The 14,681-nt window shown below is 51.8% G+C and overlaps 6 protein-coding genes across 6 annotated transcripts; 3 read left to right on the forward strand and 3 right to left on the reverse strand.

Annotated features, from left to right (window-relative positions):
* Nucleotides 1–3,203: 3,203 nt before the first annotated feature.
* Nucleotides 3,204–5,203, reverse strand: MYCGRDRAFT_89703 (uncharacterized protein; the record flags this gene model as incomplete). The annotated part of the gene is made up of 3 exons (XM_003857147.1): nt 3,204–4,862; nt 4,920–5,133; nt 5,193–5,203. The coding sequence occupies 3 exons, from the start codon at nt 5,201–5,203 to the stop codon at nt 3,204–3,206; spliced, it is 1,884 nt and encodes a 627-aa protein (XP_003857195.1).
* A 499-nt stretch (nt 5,204–5,702) lies between these two features.
* On the reverse strand, nt 5,703–6,237 carry MYCGRDRAFT_89704 (uncharacterized protein; the record flags this gene model as incomplete). Its single annotated transcript, XM_003857146.1, has 3 exons — nt 5,703–5,752; nt 5,804–6,132; nt 6,185–6,237. The coding sequence occupies 3 exons, from the start codon at nt 6,235–6,237 to the stop codon at nt 5,703–5,705; spliced, it is 432 nt and encodes a 143-aa protein (XP_003857194.1).
* A 1,175-nt stretch (nt 6,238–7,412) lies between these two features.
* MYCGRDRAFT_89705 (uncharacterized protein) lies at nt 7,413–7,951 on the forward strand (the record flags this gene model as incomplete). The annotated part of the gene is made up of 2 exons (XM_003856423.1): nt 7,413–7,752; nt 7,890–7,951. The coding sequence occupies 2 exons, from the start codon at nt 7,413–7,415 to the stop codon at nt 7,949–7,951; spliced, it is 402 nt and encodes a 133-aa protein (XP_003856471.1).
* Nucleotides 7,952–8,588: 637 nt separating this feature from the next.
* MYCGRDRAFT_107417 (uncharacterized protein) lies at nt 8,589–9,465 on the forward strand (the record flags this gene model as incomplete). The annotated part of the gene is made up of 1 exon (XM_003856424.1): nt 8,589–9,465. The coding sequence occupies one exon, from the start codon at nt 8,617–8,619 to the stop codon at nt 9,463–9,465; it is 849 nt and encodes a 282-aa protein (XP_003856472.1).
* Nucleotides 9,466–10,072: 607 nt separating this feature from the next.
* MYCGRDRAFT_66663 (uncharacterized protein) lies at nt 10,073–10,961 on the reverse strand (the record flags this gene model as incomplete). The annotated part of the gene is made up of 1 exon (XM_003857145.1): nt 10,073–10,961. A coding segment is annotated over one exon (889 nt), but the record flags the coding sequence as incomplete, so codon positions are not given.
* Nucleotides 10,962–11,316: 355 nt separating this feature from the next.
* On the forward strand, nt 11,317–14,595 carry MYCGRDRAFT_107419 (uncharacterized protein; the record flags this gene model as incomplete). Its single annotated transcript, XM_003856425.1, has 2 exons — nt 11,317–12,699; nt 13,936–14,595. The coding sequence occupies 2 exons, from the start codon at nt 11,317–11,319 to the stop codon at nt 14,593–14,595; spliced, it is 2,043 nt and encodes a 680-aa protein (XP_003856473.1).
* Between the last annotated feature and the right edge of the window lie 86 nt (nt 14,596–14,681).

Genomic DNA, 14,681 nt, shown 5'->3' on the forward strand with positions numbered 1-14,681 from the left:
GTATTAACTAACATTCGGTTACTGTTTACGTGTTCGGTTAGTCGTTTTCGTAGGTAGGCGAGGTTGTATATTTGTCGAAGTCCGCTATCGTGTTTCGGTACCTAGCTAAGTAGTAAGTATACCGCCTCCTACGTATGCTATATCTGTCCGATTGCGAGGTCGTGTGTAACTTTCTAGTTAATGTCGTCTATGTCTGTAATATTGTAATTCTTCGACTGTCTATTTGCGATGTCTAGCTTACTCCTAATTAAGACGCTAAAATGTAGAATATGCTTAATCTTCTATAGCAGCGCGCAGTAAGGATAGCTGCATAAGAGGAAAGCCTATACTACTAGTTTAAGTAGCGATATCCTAGTTAGTAGTAGTGTAAAGTAAGCACATAGGTTAAATAGTAATAGGGTATTCGGATACATACTATCCCCTTATATTATAACCGCCTTATTTAGTGCAGGAAGGGGCAGGGTGTTCTTGTCTACACTTATCGCATACATGCTTAAAGCCGGCCTAGCATAGCTCCTTGCAACCCTTAGTATTATAGTTCTTGTAGATAACAAGCACTACCTTTTCGCGCTTGTCGCGAAATAAGTAGTTACTGTCCGTGTCCGAACGGCCTCTCTTAGCTAGTTATAGTCGCGATAGTATTGCAACGTTGTAGACGTGCGTTATAAGGTAAGAGTGCTTGTAGACCGATTACTAGTTATTAGGTTTCTATACGCCTCTATCTATAATTAGCTTGTAAGAGCAGATTGCGAATCTTCGTACGATAGCCTTCTAGTTATAGCCGAGGTTAACTAGCTTAGCTATAAGGGTTTAGAATCGAATTATAGCAATAATAAGTGCGCGCGACTTAGTATAGAAGGTAGCTATAATATAGGTATAGTTTATAAATCCCTCGAACTAGATAGAGGGATATGCGTAGTCCTCGATCTTTGCGTTAGTTAATAAGGTAGTAGTTAGTTTAACACTAGTAATAAGCTAGAAAGCCTTATAGTAGTCGTCGGTCGCTGTGCTCGCTTCTATAGTACTAAACTAGCTAGCGCGGAGTCTATAGAGGTTAACTAGTTTAAAGGAGCCTTTGTATATGTCCTTAATATACTTAGCTTCGATGTCGTTAAGGGTATCTAACAGAGGCTAATGCTCTTATAGTAACTTACTATTATTAGTATCTAGTATCGCGCCGCGTATATAGCTTCGACTCCTTCCTCGCGCTCTAAGCGCCTCTATCTCTATAGTATGCTTCTCTTCTGCTCTATAAGCATCCTCTTTATGCTGCTTTTTCTTATATACTATCTTAGCTACTTGCTCCTAGAGTAATAGCGCCTAGTGCTAGGCCTGCGTTAGCATAACCCCTTTATCTATAGCCGCCGCAATAGTAAGGAGATCGAGGTTCGCGCTACTGCTAGTAGCTATTAGGTTTCTAGTATTTATCGTGCGAGGTTAGCCTAGCCGTCGTTTCTCTTTGTTGTTCGGTAGGGATATATATAGTCGTTCGTTAGTGTCGTCGCTATCGTTGCCGTTAAGTAAGTTAGAAGGTTTGTAAAGTTTGTCCGGACTTTCGGGGTTACGTAACCCTAAAGCCTACGCTATAGCTAAGGATTATAACGCGTAAGCGCGCAACTACTATATATCGAGTTCTACTAATAGTTAGCTTAGTTAGTAAACAACATATGCGGAATCGAATAGTAATGCTTAATTAATACGTAGAGCAATAAACAAAGCGTAATAGCTAGCATAGCGTAAATAAATAGGATAAAGTCTTACTAAGGGGTAAGAAATCTAGTTATTACGCCCCTACGCACAGACCTCTTTTATATAATAGATTAGTATAATTACTAAAAACGCTCCCCTCTAAATCTAGTATAGCTAATTAAAGAGTACATTATATTAACTATTCTATAGAAAGCGTAGACTAGTAGCTAGTACTAATACCGAGTAAAACACGATTACAGTTTTAAATCTCGAGCTTTTTAAGGTTCCTAGGACGCCTAATCGTACTTAAAAGACGATTTAGCATATCCTTATAGGTATATCTAAGACAGCATTATATAAAAGTGTTAAAGTTTAAAACCGAGCTTTTATAGTAAGAAGACAATATATTACTAAAACATTAAGCTTTTATAAATCTAATTAAGCTAGATTAAGCCGTCTCGAGTATTTAAGCTTATAACAAGATTATAGAAGTAGATGTAGTATAGGTCTTAAGATATATACAAAACAAATTTTAAATATCGGGCTTTTTAGAACTTAATTAAGTAAAACTAGTATATTAAATATCCTATAAGAAGCTTTAAGTTCGAGATACTAAACTACTATAGGTCTTATACTACTAATTTACGCTATCGTAGAGCTAAGTCCCCTTCTAAAAGAAGGAACTAATCCGTCTATTTAAGCTATACCTTTTACTTTCTAGAAATACGCAAACTATATCTGCTCTTTTTATTTTATTTCTCTTCTCCTCGAGCGCGAGCTGCGTTTTCTTTTCCTTTACTCTTCCCCTCGAGCGCGAGCCGCGTTTTCTTTTCCTTTACTTTTGCCCTTAAGCGCAAGCCGCGTTTTCTTTTTGTTTACTTTCTCCCTCGAACGCGAGCCGCGTCTTTACCTAGTTTAATTCTTAGAGCGCGAGCCGCGTTTAACGCGGGCCGTGTCCCTAGGCTCTTCTTAGCTTCTAGCGCGAGCCGTGTTCTCTAAATTTAATGCAAGCTGTGTCTCTTAGATCTTCTTTGCTTCTAGCACGAGCCGTGTCCTTTTGGTCTTCTTTACTTCTAACGCGAGCCGTGTTTTTTAATTTCTACGCGAGCCGCGTCTCTTACATTCCTTTTCCTCCTAACGCGGTCCGCGTCTTTTACTTCTCCCTTACTTCTAACGCGAGCCGCATCTCTTATATTCCTTTTCCTCCTAACGCGAGCTGCGTCTTTTACTTCTCCCTTAATTCTAACGCGAGCCGTGTTGCTTTACCCTAGCTAAGAGTAAGGACAAAGTACTACGAGCATAAGACGCGAGCTACGTAAGAGACGGACCGTGTCGTAGCATATGAAGTTTCTGGCTTTATCTAGTACACAGAAATCTCGCTGGGCTTTCCTAGAATCGTAACGCCATCCTCGACTTGATCATAAAGAAACGCTGGAATCAAAGCTTGTCCAAAAACAAGGATCGCGTCTCCAAGCTCTCGCAACTTAAATGCCTCAACTCGCTAGGCGTAGTCCTTACCAATTGTCAAAGGAGTCGAGCTCCTCTCGCGAAAGGCGAGCCGCGACACCCTTCGACTTGAGCCGCTTAGCTGGTGCGGGCTCGAGCTCCGCGCCGCCATCCCCATCGCCATCTGCGTCGCCATCCACGTTCGCTCTCTTCTCCTTCCTTGACCTCCTCCTCGCCTGCTTCTCCTCCTTCTCGCGGGCCATGTGCTCCTCGAGACTCGGAGAGTCTGGAAGGGTCTTAACGGTACCACGCGAGCCACTAATCTGCTTCTCGCGCCAGTTCTTGTAGAACAATGAGTCCTCAATCAAAGTCCGGTGCACCCTCGCCGCCTTCTGCGCGGCTCGCAATACCTCTACCGGTGGAGGTTTGTGACGTCTCTGGGGATCCGTGGGGAAATGAACCTCGTGCCAACCAGCTTGAACCATCTTCGCGATCCCCGTAGTGTCGTCGAGGTCAAATGGAGCACTCCTCTTGTCGAAAACGGTCCACCAATCGGCGGTCGTCTTCAAGCCCATTTTCGCGGCAAACTCTTGCTCTGCTGGAGTGAGAGCCGCGATATTGCCCTCCTCTGCGTCAGGATCCTCCTCCTCCACAGTCTCCCTCGACTTGGGTGCTCGTTTTTTCGGCGTTCTGCCGCCAGCCGCGTTGCTCGACTTCTTGGAAGCAGGCGTCTCGGGAGCACCCACTGCGGTCTTCGACTTCTTGGAAGCAGGCGTCTCGGGAGCATCCACTGCGTTAGAACCGCGTTTGGCGCCCTTCTCTTCCTTGGGCGGCGAGACTTGACCACCACTGCTCTTTTGTCCACCACGAGTCCCAGACCGCGGCTGGGCGCTGACAGGCCGGTCGCGGTTCATCGGGGGGGTTGACGCACGCCTGTCGAGGACGTTGGAGACTTTGGGGGTCTCTGGAGCGCGAGCCGGTTTTCTGCCGTCTGCTTTCGGTGCTGTTCGTGATTTGCGCTTGACAGGCTTCCCCTCCTCCGATTCTCCAGCATTTGGCAATAGCAAGATGTCAGATGGATCCTTCTTGGAGCCCACGGCTTTTACGGGGTTGACCCTTTGCTTAAGACTGAAGGGGCCGGTCTTCACGGGGGTCTCGCTCTCCGCTGTCGGTATCAGGAAATCGTAACTGTCATAATCCTCCCCCTTGATCGCCGGGTTGCTCGACTCCTGCTCCTCGCGGGCCTTGCCCTTGGGAGCCCTCTGATCGCGGGCCTTCTGATCGTGGGCCTTCTGATCGCGAGCCTTCTGATCGTGGGCCTTCTGATCGTGGGCCTTCGGATCGCGGGGCTTCAGATCGCGGGGCTTCTTGGCCAAGTTCTTCTCATCGACGGCAGACTCGTCCTCAAGCTCCTTGTCCTGGATGTCAAGAAGCCCGTCGTCCTCGTCACCTGAACCCTCCACTTTCATGGCCTCCTGATCAAATAACCCGGAGCAATTCGCGAGGATTCCGAGAGCATCAGTCGCATACAGCTTGTGCGCATCGTGTTGATCTGATGGAATTTCCTGGCCGTCTTCTTCGTCTTTGGGGAGCCCGACGCCGTCGAGCGAAGTCTGGTAGTATGTGAAAGCCTGTTTCAAGCCCGCGCGATACTTCGGATCTTTCATGGTCGTGTCCCAATGCTTGAAAGCCCTCACCATCTTCTCCATTACGGTAACGAGCTTGGCCTGCGTGAATCACGTTAGCCGAGCAAACCACGTGAGTCGTGCTGTGGAAACACTGACGACATGTCCTCCCGCCGAGAGCTCGAGGGCGTCGAGGTGGTGCTTGAAGATGTCCGGAACATAGAAGCCGCCTTCCACAACGTGGCCCGCGTATTTCTGCTGATTTTCCGCGATGACTTTGCGAGTCTCGGCGATCCCGGCCTCAACATCCGCGATGTCCTTTTTCAGCTCGGCATTCTCCATCTCCATGGCTTCGAACTGAGCCTGGCGCTCTCTGAGTCTTTGTCAGTCCATGATGAGAGAAGATGAAGTGGTTGTAAGAGCGCAACGTACGGTTGCTTCATGTTCGCTTGGTGGGCGCTGGGCCAAGTGCTACTGTGTGATGATAGGCTGCCGTTCGCTTTGTCCGGATGGTGGAGGTGATGTTGGTGGAAGAAAGTTGAAAAGAACAAAGATGTGTTTGTGTTCCAAAGAAGCGGGCCGGCGGGATCGTGATGACAAAGCTTTGAAAGCGCGCTAGTGCACGTGGCTGGGGGAGCTTCAGGAAGTGAATTTCTCTGACATGTGCTGGAACTGGCACATGATGTTCACTGGGCAGGCACATGGGTCGACGGGAGAAGTGAATATTGGTAAGACAATAGAATTTGGAGCGATCTGCTCCATGACGCGAGCCGTTTCAAAGTCTTAGCCTCAATGCTTCTTGTTTATTGTGGACGCCCGCCCACGCTGTACACCTATCGACTTGGAACGTACTTCCGTCGTCTGTCGCGGACCTCGTCCAGCTCTGAACAGGCGGCCAAGCCTGTCGACATGACCCTCTCCTCTTGTCCAGCCTTGACAATGTTACACGCAGGCACACCCTTCGCGCAACTGCTCCTTCATCCTCGAAAGACCTGATTATTGAGTCAGCTACCTGGAGAACAAGTCAACGGCGGTCGTCATACGTGTGCTTGCTTTCTTTTCGGCGGCGCCGTCTGGGAAGTCTTTGACCAGACCAGCATGTTGGACACGTGTGCGCGCGTTCATGATGCGCAGGAGTTCCTCGTGATTCTTCTCCTGCTGTTTGATCTTGTATTGTCTGTACGCTGGATCCCAGAGGGACTTGGTGTCGAGCCTCTCGTCACTGTTGACGGCTTGCTTGTTATCGTGGTCGGCCTCGCGGTTGCCAGCTTCATTGTCTTTTGGATTTTGGTGGTCGACACAGCCGGGGTGGGTGATCTGCAGGTGCTCGCGTTGGCGCATGATCATTGCACGGCGCGCAGAAGCGGTCACACTGTATTCTGATTAGCGGTCGGGCGTTGAGTCGTGGACAGTGTTGAACTCACGCAGCATTCGTGCTGGACGGCATGGCTTGATCGTTGAGAATGTTACCGGCCATGGTGGCAGGCTTGGGTAGTAGGGAGGAATTGCAAAGGGTAGAGCGTTTGAGGTTGTCGGAGGTGAAGTTCAAAGCTGGAGGACGGAAGAAGATTTGAAGGAGGTGAATTTCCTGCCAACCACAATCAAAAGATCCGCAGACAAACATTTTTGTCCAAATAAATCTGTACCAGGACTTGCTGAGTTCCCTCTGCGACGTTTCTCAACCTGAAGTTGGTATCTTTTATAGCTTTTCATCTTGGCTATCCCTGGTCGATTCGTCCTCTGCCAGACGGGATGCATGTGAAGTCATTTAGCGCCAAAGTTTATTGTGCCGCCGTACCATTCGACGGGAGGCTTCGCTGTCCATGGCCTGGACTCACGCTTCCAGTCACCCACTTCCATCCTCCGAGCTGTCCATCAGCGACCACGCACCCCGATTTTCATCGCCTAGAAAGAGATGGGCATACAGAATGGGCAACAGAACTGGCAAAGGCATGCAGATCGAAAGCTGAAAGAGATGGGTGCGAAGGGACACTGGGCAGGACGACTGGAATGACACTGCAGGATATGAATGGCTTGCCGATCTTCGACGGAAGAGCGCAGAAATGAAGAGATCGAGGGAGATTTGGAAGGAGGTGAGCTCTGAGTCTGGTGGTGTCCAAATCGATGCTACAGCGCTGCGTGTGAGCTTTGCTTCTTTGTGATAAGATACGTCAGCAACATGCGAAGACGTGGTCTCAATAGATCAGTACTACGGCTGTACGATGTTGTCTACCCTGCTCCGAAACCTCGCCTATTCCTAAGCCCCACGGCTTAAATACGGGAGGTAATTCCATCCCCAGCGATTCTCACTCACGCCCGCCACCACTCCCGAAATGGCCGCAAGCTCCGTGATCCGAAGACGCATCGGAGCAGCCGCCGCTCTGGAAAGCACACAGCGTTGTTAACAACCATCTACCGGTGGCGTTCGCACTGAGGCTGGGCTCGGATTGTTGCTCCTCCGATGCGGCATCCGATCTTCAGACCTCGACGAGTAGACAAACCGACCTGCTAGCGAGAAGACACGCATACGTAGTGCCATGTCCCGGACGGACATCGGTACGCTGTAGCATCATGCTCCAATCCACCCACATAAGAAGGTAGTCTCCTCCCACTCTTCTCTTCTATATACCCATCACTTCTCCAACATCCAAGATGCACTTCAATCCTCTCCTCGCCCTCGCATTCGCATCCTTCTCCTCGGCGGCCGCCGTAGCGAGAGACGACAAGCTCGTCTGGACCGTCAGCGGTCTCTCCGCGACATGCAGCAGCGACACGAGCTGCTCCTACACGTTCAGCATCGCAGGCCCGAAGTCTGCCGGAAAGAATGTACCTAGCTTCAATGCCAAGTGCGCGGCCCAAATCCCAGGATTGGACTCTACATACCGCCCTTGCACGCTGGGTCCGAATTCCGACGGAAGTCCACGTCCTTCAGCCTTTGATGCATACTTCTTCCTCGACAAGAGCGACGCCCGCTACAATTCGCTGTCAGTCCGTATGACCTACGCGGATGGGTCTTCGTAAGTCCTGCGTTGTGTATGATTGATTAACCAACATGCTAAACAGTGATCAACAGTGGCCAGCACAGGCTGGTCGCGGGCGTAAGCCACCCCAGCTACTCGGAGTTTCAAGGCCTAAACAAGAAGACCTTTGAGATGTTCCCATTTGTGGACGGCTCGGCGTCGTCTGCCTAGATGGCATTGCTCAACCGACCTGATGTGGTGGACTGTCGGATCGAGAGTGGTTGATCAGGGAGGCCCAGACCATGGAATGCTTTCGTTTGTCTTCAATTATGCAACAGAAGTCAATCGAAGCCATCACTAGGAGCATGCAACAACAGAAAAGCGATGTGGGGTGACATGAAGCATAGTGTTGGAAGACTCGCATCTTCCCACCCGTCAAACGAACGACTCTACACACGACAAGAAAGACCGCGCGACAAGCACTGGATTTGTCGCCTAGTAGTTCGACTAGCCTCCTCATGAGCCTTCGCCTTCACTTCGTACACCTCCACTGCATGCCCTCTTAGTCAGACACCCAACCTTCACAAGACTGACTTCTCATTCTCGATACTTTCATCATCATCAATCATTGTTACCGGACTGATTGGCGATCGCACTGAAATGCCCGTCGCGATTCCATTCTCAACACCCGGAGAATGACTATATGGCGGGGGGTAGTGTATCGTTGACAACTTGAGAGTAAGGTCTCCAACAGTTCAAGCCTGAGGCATCACTATTCCATAACTCCACACGTCATCTTAGCTACTTCACCTCACACATCCATCCCTTCGTTACCTTCATCCCCCTCCCTCTAGTCCTGTTCACTACCTTCTCTCCTCTCGACTCACTTCTCAATCATGGACAGAGATCTCGTGCTCCCCACTTGGGCCAAGGAGTGGACCTCTCGTACTCATGTCGGCCTTTACTACGCGAGCACCCTGATCTTCGCCGTGCTGTCCATCACAGCTGTCGTGCTCGGCCTTCAAGCCTTGATACACCTCCGCGCATGCCGAATAGACATCCTCAAAGACCCGTCATCCAGGATGGCACTCTTTGCAGCGTGCAATAAGCGCGTGAGAAGCATTACAAAGTCACAGCTTTTCGTCGCCGCAGCATTCGCTACACATGCGTTCGTGCTGTACTCGGTCGACGTGGCTATCTGCATGGCCGCCATCTGGAATGACGCCTCCGAGAACTCCGATCGCTACACCTCCAGCCTGGCTATAGAGCTTGCGCACGATGCTGTTGGCATAGCCGCTGCCACTTTAGCCGCGTGCGTCATCTTTCCACTAGCCCAGGTGTTTCTCTTTGGAGCGCTACTTGCAAGGTCTCAACGACGTCTCAACCCTGAAGCTACACTGGCCGCTTACATACCGGAAGCACGGATCATGACGACTCATCTGGGACAACTCTGGTCGATGATGGCGTTCTGTCTGGTTGCATACTGGCCCACCTTTGAACGTACCGTCCTACGATTGAGTTTGGCCGAAGCTGCTTTTGCGACCGCGATGGTGTGGCTGCATCTCAGCTACAGGCTCACCTTTCGCGAGGACCTGGTCGCCGGTGTACTCGAGGGTAGTCCGCATTCCGCGTTGGAGAAGCAAACGCTCCTCTTGTTCTCTGGCAGCACAATTGCAAACAGCTTGCCAACTTACGATGCGATCAACAGAAGCGAATCAGTGCGGGGCGAGAAGCAGGAAGTGTGAGAGTGTGTGTTATAGAGGGAGAGGGAGAGGGAGAGAGAGAGGGAGAGGGACAGAGAAAGAGAGAGAGAGGAAATGAGGGCCCTACGCAATCTAAAGCGGGCCTAGAGTGTATCATTCATCGTTTGCAGTACTGCTCTACAGACTTGAGAACATCGTGAATCTTGTTCATCGATTGACACCACGGCGCAATCGTTCCTGCTTCGCATAATCATTTCTTTACGAAGCAACGCTCTCGTCCCGCATGCACTGTGAACTCACTTCACCCGGTCCCAGCATGATGTCGGGCTTTCTCCACCTCCTCTCCACGTTCAGCCGCATGCTGGACCGTCTTCCTGCCCACTTCCCTGCGGTAACGCTTCGGCGACTCAAGTGTCATGAGCGAATTACAAGCTGATCCTTCGCCAAGCGTTGACAGGGTCGCTCTCTGCTTTGCGCTCGAGCTGTCTCCTCGGTTCGTCCAAATTGCGCAACATTGCAAGTTTATCATCAGGTAGCCCAGCACTTGCATACCCGCCAGGGCAGAGAGGATGCTGGCATCTCAATGTGTTTTCCTTCATCACAGCTGAAGCCATGTTGCTTTTCTGTCTCAAATCTTTGCCCCTCCTCATCACAGATAGTCCTTCTTCTTGCTGGTCCGAGTATACTGATTCATATGCCACTCCACGTCACCATCCTTATTCTCTGCCGTGCCTTGTCGAATCTCAAACAAACGCATCGTCATTCGTGGTCCAACTTCGGCCAGCTCCACGCTCTGGTACGCCGTCTTGACAAAAACGTGGTGCCTCACTTCAATACTGTCTTCAATATTCTTGAATGTCACGACTCTTGAACCCAGCTTTGTTCCACCCTCTCGTGGTGGGAACAGGTGTTGCAAAATCTTCACCACACGCCGTCCCAACGGCGTCGTGAAGCCTTCAAATATCAGATGCGGGTAGCTTTCGCTGACGGTGCCTCGGGAAGCATTGGGGATGTCGTGACGCAGGACAACGTTGTGCAAGCTGAAGGATGCGGTCGGTCCATGAGGAAAGTGTGACACGGTCATCGCGGTAGGTGTTCCTCGATGTTCGTGGAGGAGTATGAGATCGGACAGGCCGCTGGACTTTGCGCTGCCAACAAGGTTGGGGAGTACGAGATTTCCGCGGTTCAGACGAATGCTGGTGGGGAGGAGCAGACGAATTTCTTTGGCGAATGAGGCCAGCCGACTGCTGGGGTCCCGCGAGGTGGTGACCAAAACGCGCGGATCAACGACTCCGGAGAGATGACTGTATTCATCGTCGAGCTCGAGTTCATCGTCGAGAGTGCGGTCGGCACGGGACTCGTCGTATTTGTAGTCTTGTCGCAACTGACGATCATTGGCGATGCTCGGATCCAGCTGCTTGCCCGTGGCCAGAGAGGTCTTCAGCTTCGCTCGCTTTTCCGCAATCTCGGCATCGCGCAGAGTGAGCGCCCGTCGGTACAAGTAGTCCCGACGCTGTCGCGCCTGTCGTCGGATCATGTTGTGCTGTGTGTGTGTGTGTGGTATAGCAGAGGCGGTTGATCTAGAAAGTAAATTTCCCCCCACAGCCAGCGACGACCCGCACTAGTTCAACTTTCGCTACTCCCACGTCCGACCCAAACGACACGGATTACCTTCACGTCCACTCCACGATCCGGATCAACGGCTGGACAGCCTTGTTCCATACACGCCTCAACACCGAGAACCACCAGGGACCACCCATCCTCCTGAAGCTGGGCTGCGCGACACCATCCGCCTCCGCCGCCACTCCCGGCCAGTTTCTACCCTCCGCTCCGACACCTTCTTTCTCATCAACTCCGCAATCCGATCAACCACACATCTTACCGTCCTCCACCATGGAGGGTGCGTTCACCCATGTGGCCAATCACCTGGTCGGCGACTCGGCTTCTGCCATCAACGAAGGCGACGACCTCTCCACCCTCGACGCCGGCGAAAGCGCATTGGACAGCGAATATGGGCGCGGAAACCTGAACGGTGGACCGCGCAGGAGACGAGGTGGAGATGACGATGAGACACACGTCTTCGACGATGATGACGACCTGGAATCGCTCGCGAGCCACGCGATCAATGGTGCAAACGGACACCCGGCCCCGGCGCAGGAAGAGATGGAGCTGCCCGCACACGCTTGTGCATACTGCGGTATTCACAACCCGGGTTCAGTCGTCAAGTGCCTGTCGTGCACCAAGTGGTTCTGTTCTGCACGGGGCAATACCTCTTCCAGTCACATCATCAACCATTTGGTCCGCGCACGCCACAAGGAAGTCCAGTTACATCCCTCTTCACCACTGGGTGACACCACGTTGGAGTGCTACAATTGCGGTACGAAGAATGTTTTCCTCCTCGGATTCATCCCAGCCAAGAGCGACACCGTCGTGGTCCTACTCTGCCGGCAGCCATGTGCTGCCATGCCCAGCAGCAAGGACATGAATTGGGATACCTCCAAGTGGCAGCCACTGATCGAGGATCGATCTTTCCTGCCATGGCTCGTCAACACTCCCACGGACCAAGAGCAAATGCGCGCGCGCCAGTTGCAGCCCCAGGTCATCGCCAAGCTGGAAGAGATGTGGAAGGACAACACCAATGCCACGATTCAAGACCTCGAGAAGAGTGCGGGCATCGACGATGAACCTGCTCCGGTCTTGCTGCGTTACGACGACGCGTACCAATACCAGAACGTTTTCGGTCCGCTGGTTAAGATCGAGGCCGATTACGATCGCAAGCTCAAAGAGTCACAGAGCCAGGACAACCTCATCGTGCGCTGGGACTTTGGTCTGAACAACAAACATCTTGCCTCCTTCGTCTTGCCCAAGCTTGAGCTGGGAGATGTCAAGCTAGCTGTTGGCGATGAGATGCGGCTGCGCTACACTGGAGAGCTCCGTCCGCACTGGGAAGGCGTCGGGTACGTGATCAAGATTCCGAACAACCAAAGCGACGAGGTCACCATTGAGCTGCGCGCCAGGGGCGACCACAAATCTGTGCCGACTGAGTGCACCCACAACTTCACCGCGGACTATGTATGGAAGGCCACCTCGTTCGACCGCATGCAACTTGCCATGAAGACCTTTGCAGTTGACGAGATGTCTGTTTCTGGCTATATCTTCCACCGCCTTCTTGGACACGAGGTTGCTGCCGCGCCGATGAAGGTTCAGATGCCACGCAAGTTCAGCGTTCCTAACCTCCCCGATCTCAACGGCTCGCAAATTCAAGCTGTCAAGTCGGTCCTGCAGAAACCTCTGAGCTTGATTCAAGGCCCACCTGGAACCGGCAAGACCGTCACATCGGCCACGATCATCTACCACCTCTCCAAGATCAATGGAGGACAAGTTCTTGTTTGTGCGCCATCCAACGTTGCCGTTGATCAACTCTGCGAGCGCATTCACATCACCGGCCTCAAGGTCGTTCGCGTGACTGCAAAGTCCCGGGAGGACGTCGAATCGAACGTCGGCTTTCTTTCCTTGCACCGACAAGTGCAGATGAACGATACCAATATGGAGTTGAACAAACTGAACCAGCTCAAAGCCGAGCTCGGAGAATTGTCCAGCCAAGACGAGAAGAAGTTCAAGACGCTCACGCGTGCTGCTGAGCGCGAGATTCTCCAGAATGCAGATGTCATCTGCTGCACGTGTGTTGGTGCTGGCGACCCAAGACTGGCCAAGCTCAAATTCCGCACCGTCCTCATCGATGAAAGCACCCAATCCGCAGAGCCCGAATGCATGATCCCTCTCGTGTTGGGCTGCAAACAGGTCGTCCTTGTGGGAGACCACCAACAGCTCGGCCCTGTCATCATGAACAAGAAAGCAGCCAAGGCAGGCCTCAATCAATCTCTTTTTGAGCGTCTCGTCATTCTTGGATGTGCGCCAATCAGACTCAATGTCCAATACCGCATGCATCCGTGCTTGTCCGATTTCCCCTCCAACATGTTCTACGAGGGTTCCCTGCAGAACGGTGTCACCATGCAGCAGCGTCTGCGCAAGGATGTCGACTTTCCATGGCCAGTCGCTGATTCCCCAATGATGTTCTGGTCCAACTTGGGCAATGAGGAGATCAGTGCGTCGGGCACTTCGTATCTCAACCGGACCGAAGCTCAGAACGTGGAGAAGCTCGTGACGCGCTTTTTCAAAGCAGGCGTCAGCCCTTCGGCCATCGGTATCATCACACCGTACGAGGGCCAGCGCTCGTATGTCGTTCAGAGCATGCAACAAACCGGCACGTTCAAGAAGGAGCACTACAAGGAAGTTGAAGTCGCCTCCGTCGATGCATTCCAGGGTAGAGAGAAGGACTTCATTGTCTTGTCTTGTGTGCGCAGCAATGATCATCAAGGCATTGGATTCCTGAGCGACCCAAGACGTCTCAACGTTGCGCTCACACGCGCCAAGTACGGATTGGTCATTCTGGGCAACCCTAAAGTCCTCAGCAAGCATCCCTTGTGGCACTACCTGCTACTTCACTTCAAGGAGAGGAATTGTCTGGTTGAAGGGCCGTTGAACAATCTCCAAGTTTCGCTGCTGCAGTTCAGCCGACCAAAGACATCGTACCGTGGTCCTCAACGCTATCAAATGGCTTACCAGCATGCGAACCACATGGCCACCGCTACTGGCAATCGCATGACCGGTCGTCGTGGGGATGGGCCACCTGGAGCCGACAATGGCAGCATCGTCGGCTACATCCCAGACGATGTGTCCTCTATCCACTCATCTGCTCTGGGTGGGGCCGCGTTGCCGACACAGTACCCGCCGATGTTTCAGCGATTTCAAGAGTCGTGGCCAACTCTCAACGATCACCAGCGCAACGGAACCATTGGCGACAGATCTCACTATGCCCCAGAGTCTGTAGCAGGGCAGAGTGTTGCTGCCAGTGAGATTACCGACGTCACCACCAACGGCTCAGTCAAGCCAGGCCAGGGAGGAGTCAGCTTGGCTGGCCTCAGTATCAATGATCTCAACAAGCAAGCGTCTCTCTCCCAATCCGACAAGCTCCGCCGATATGTCGAGGGTCAAGGCAATCCTCAGCCGCCAATCGGGGCCGGCCGCAACAGATCTACATTGGAGGACGAAGACGCGCGCAGCGTGAGCACCGCATTTGCCAGCCAAGTCGGCGTCGGTGGCTATGATTGATTCACCAAGTTGTCGACAGTTTCTCGCGCATCGCGTTCGCGTGCAACATGAGATTCGTAAGAATGCTCAGTCTATACAGACAAGAC

Source organism: Zymoseptoria tritici, chromosome 1 (genome assembly GCF_000219625.1).
Source record: "Zymoseptoria tritici IPO323 chromosome 1, whole genome shotgun sequence".
Taxonomy (NCBI): Eukaryota; Fungi; Ascomycota; class Dothideomycetes; order Mycosphaerellales; family Mycosphaerellaceae; genus Zymoseptoria; species Zymoseptoria tritici.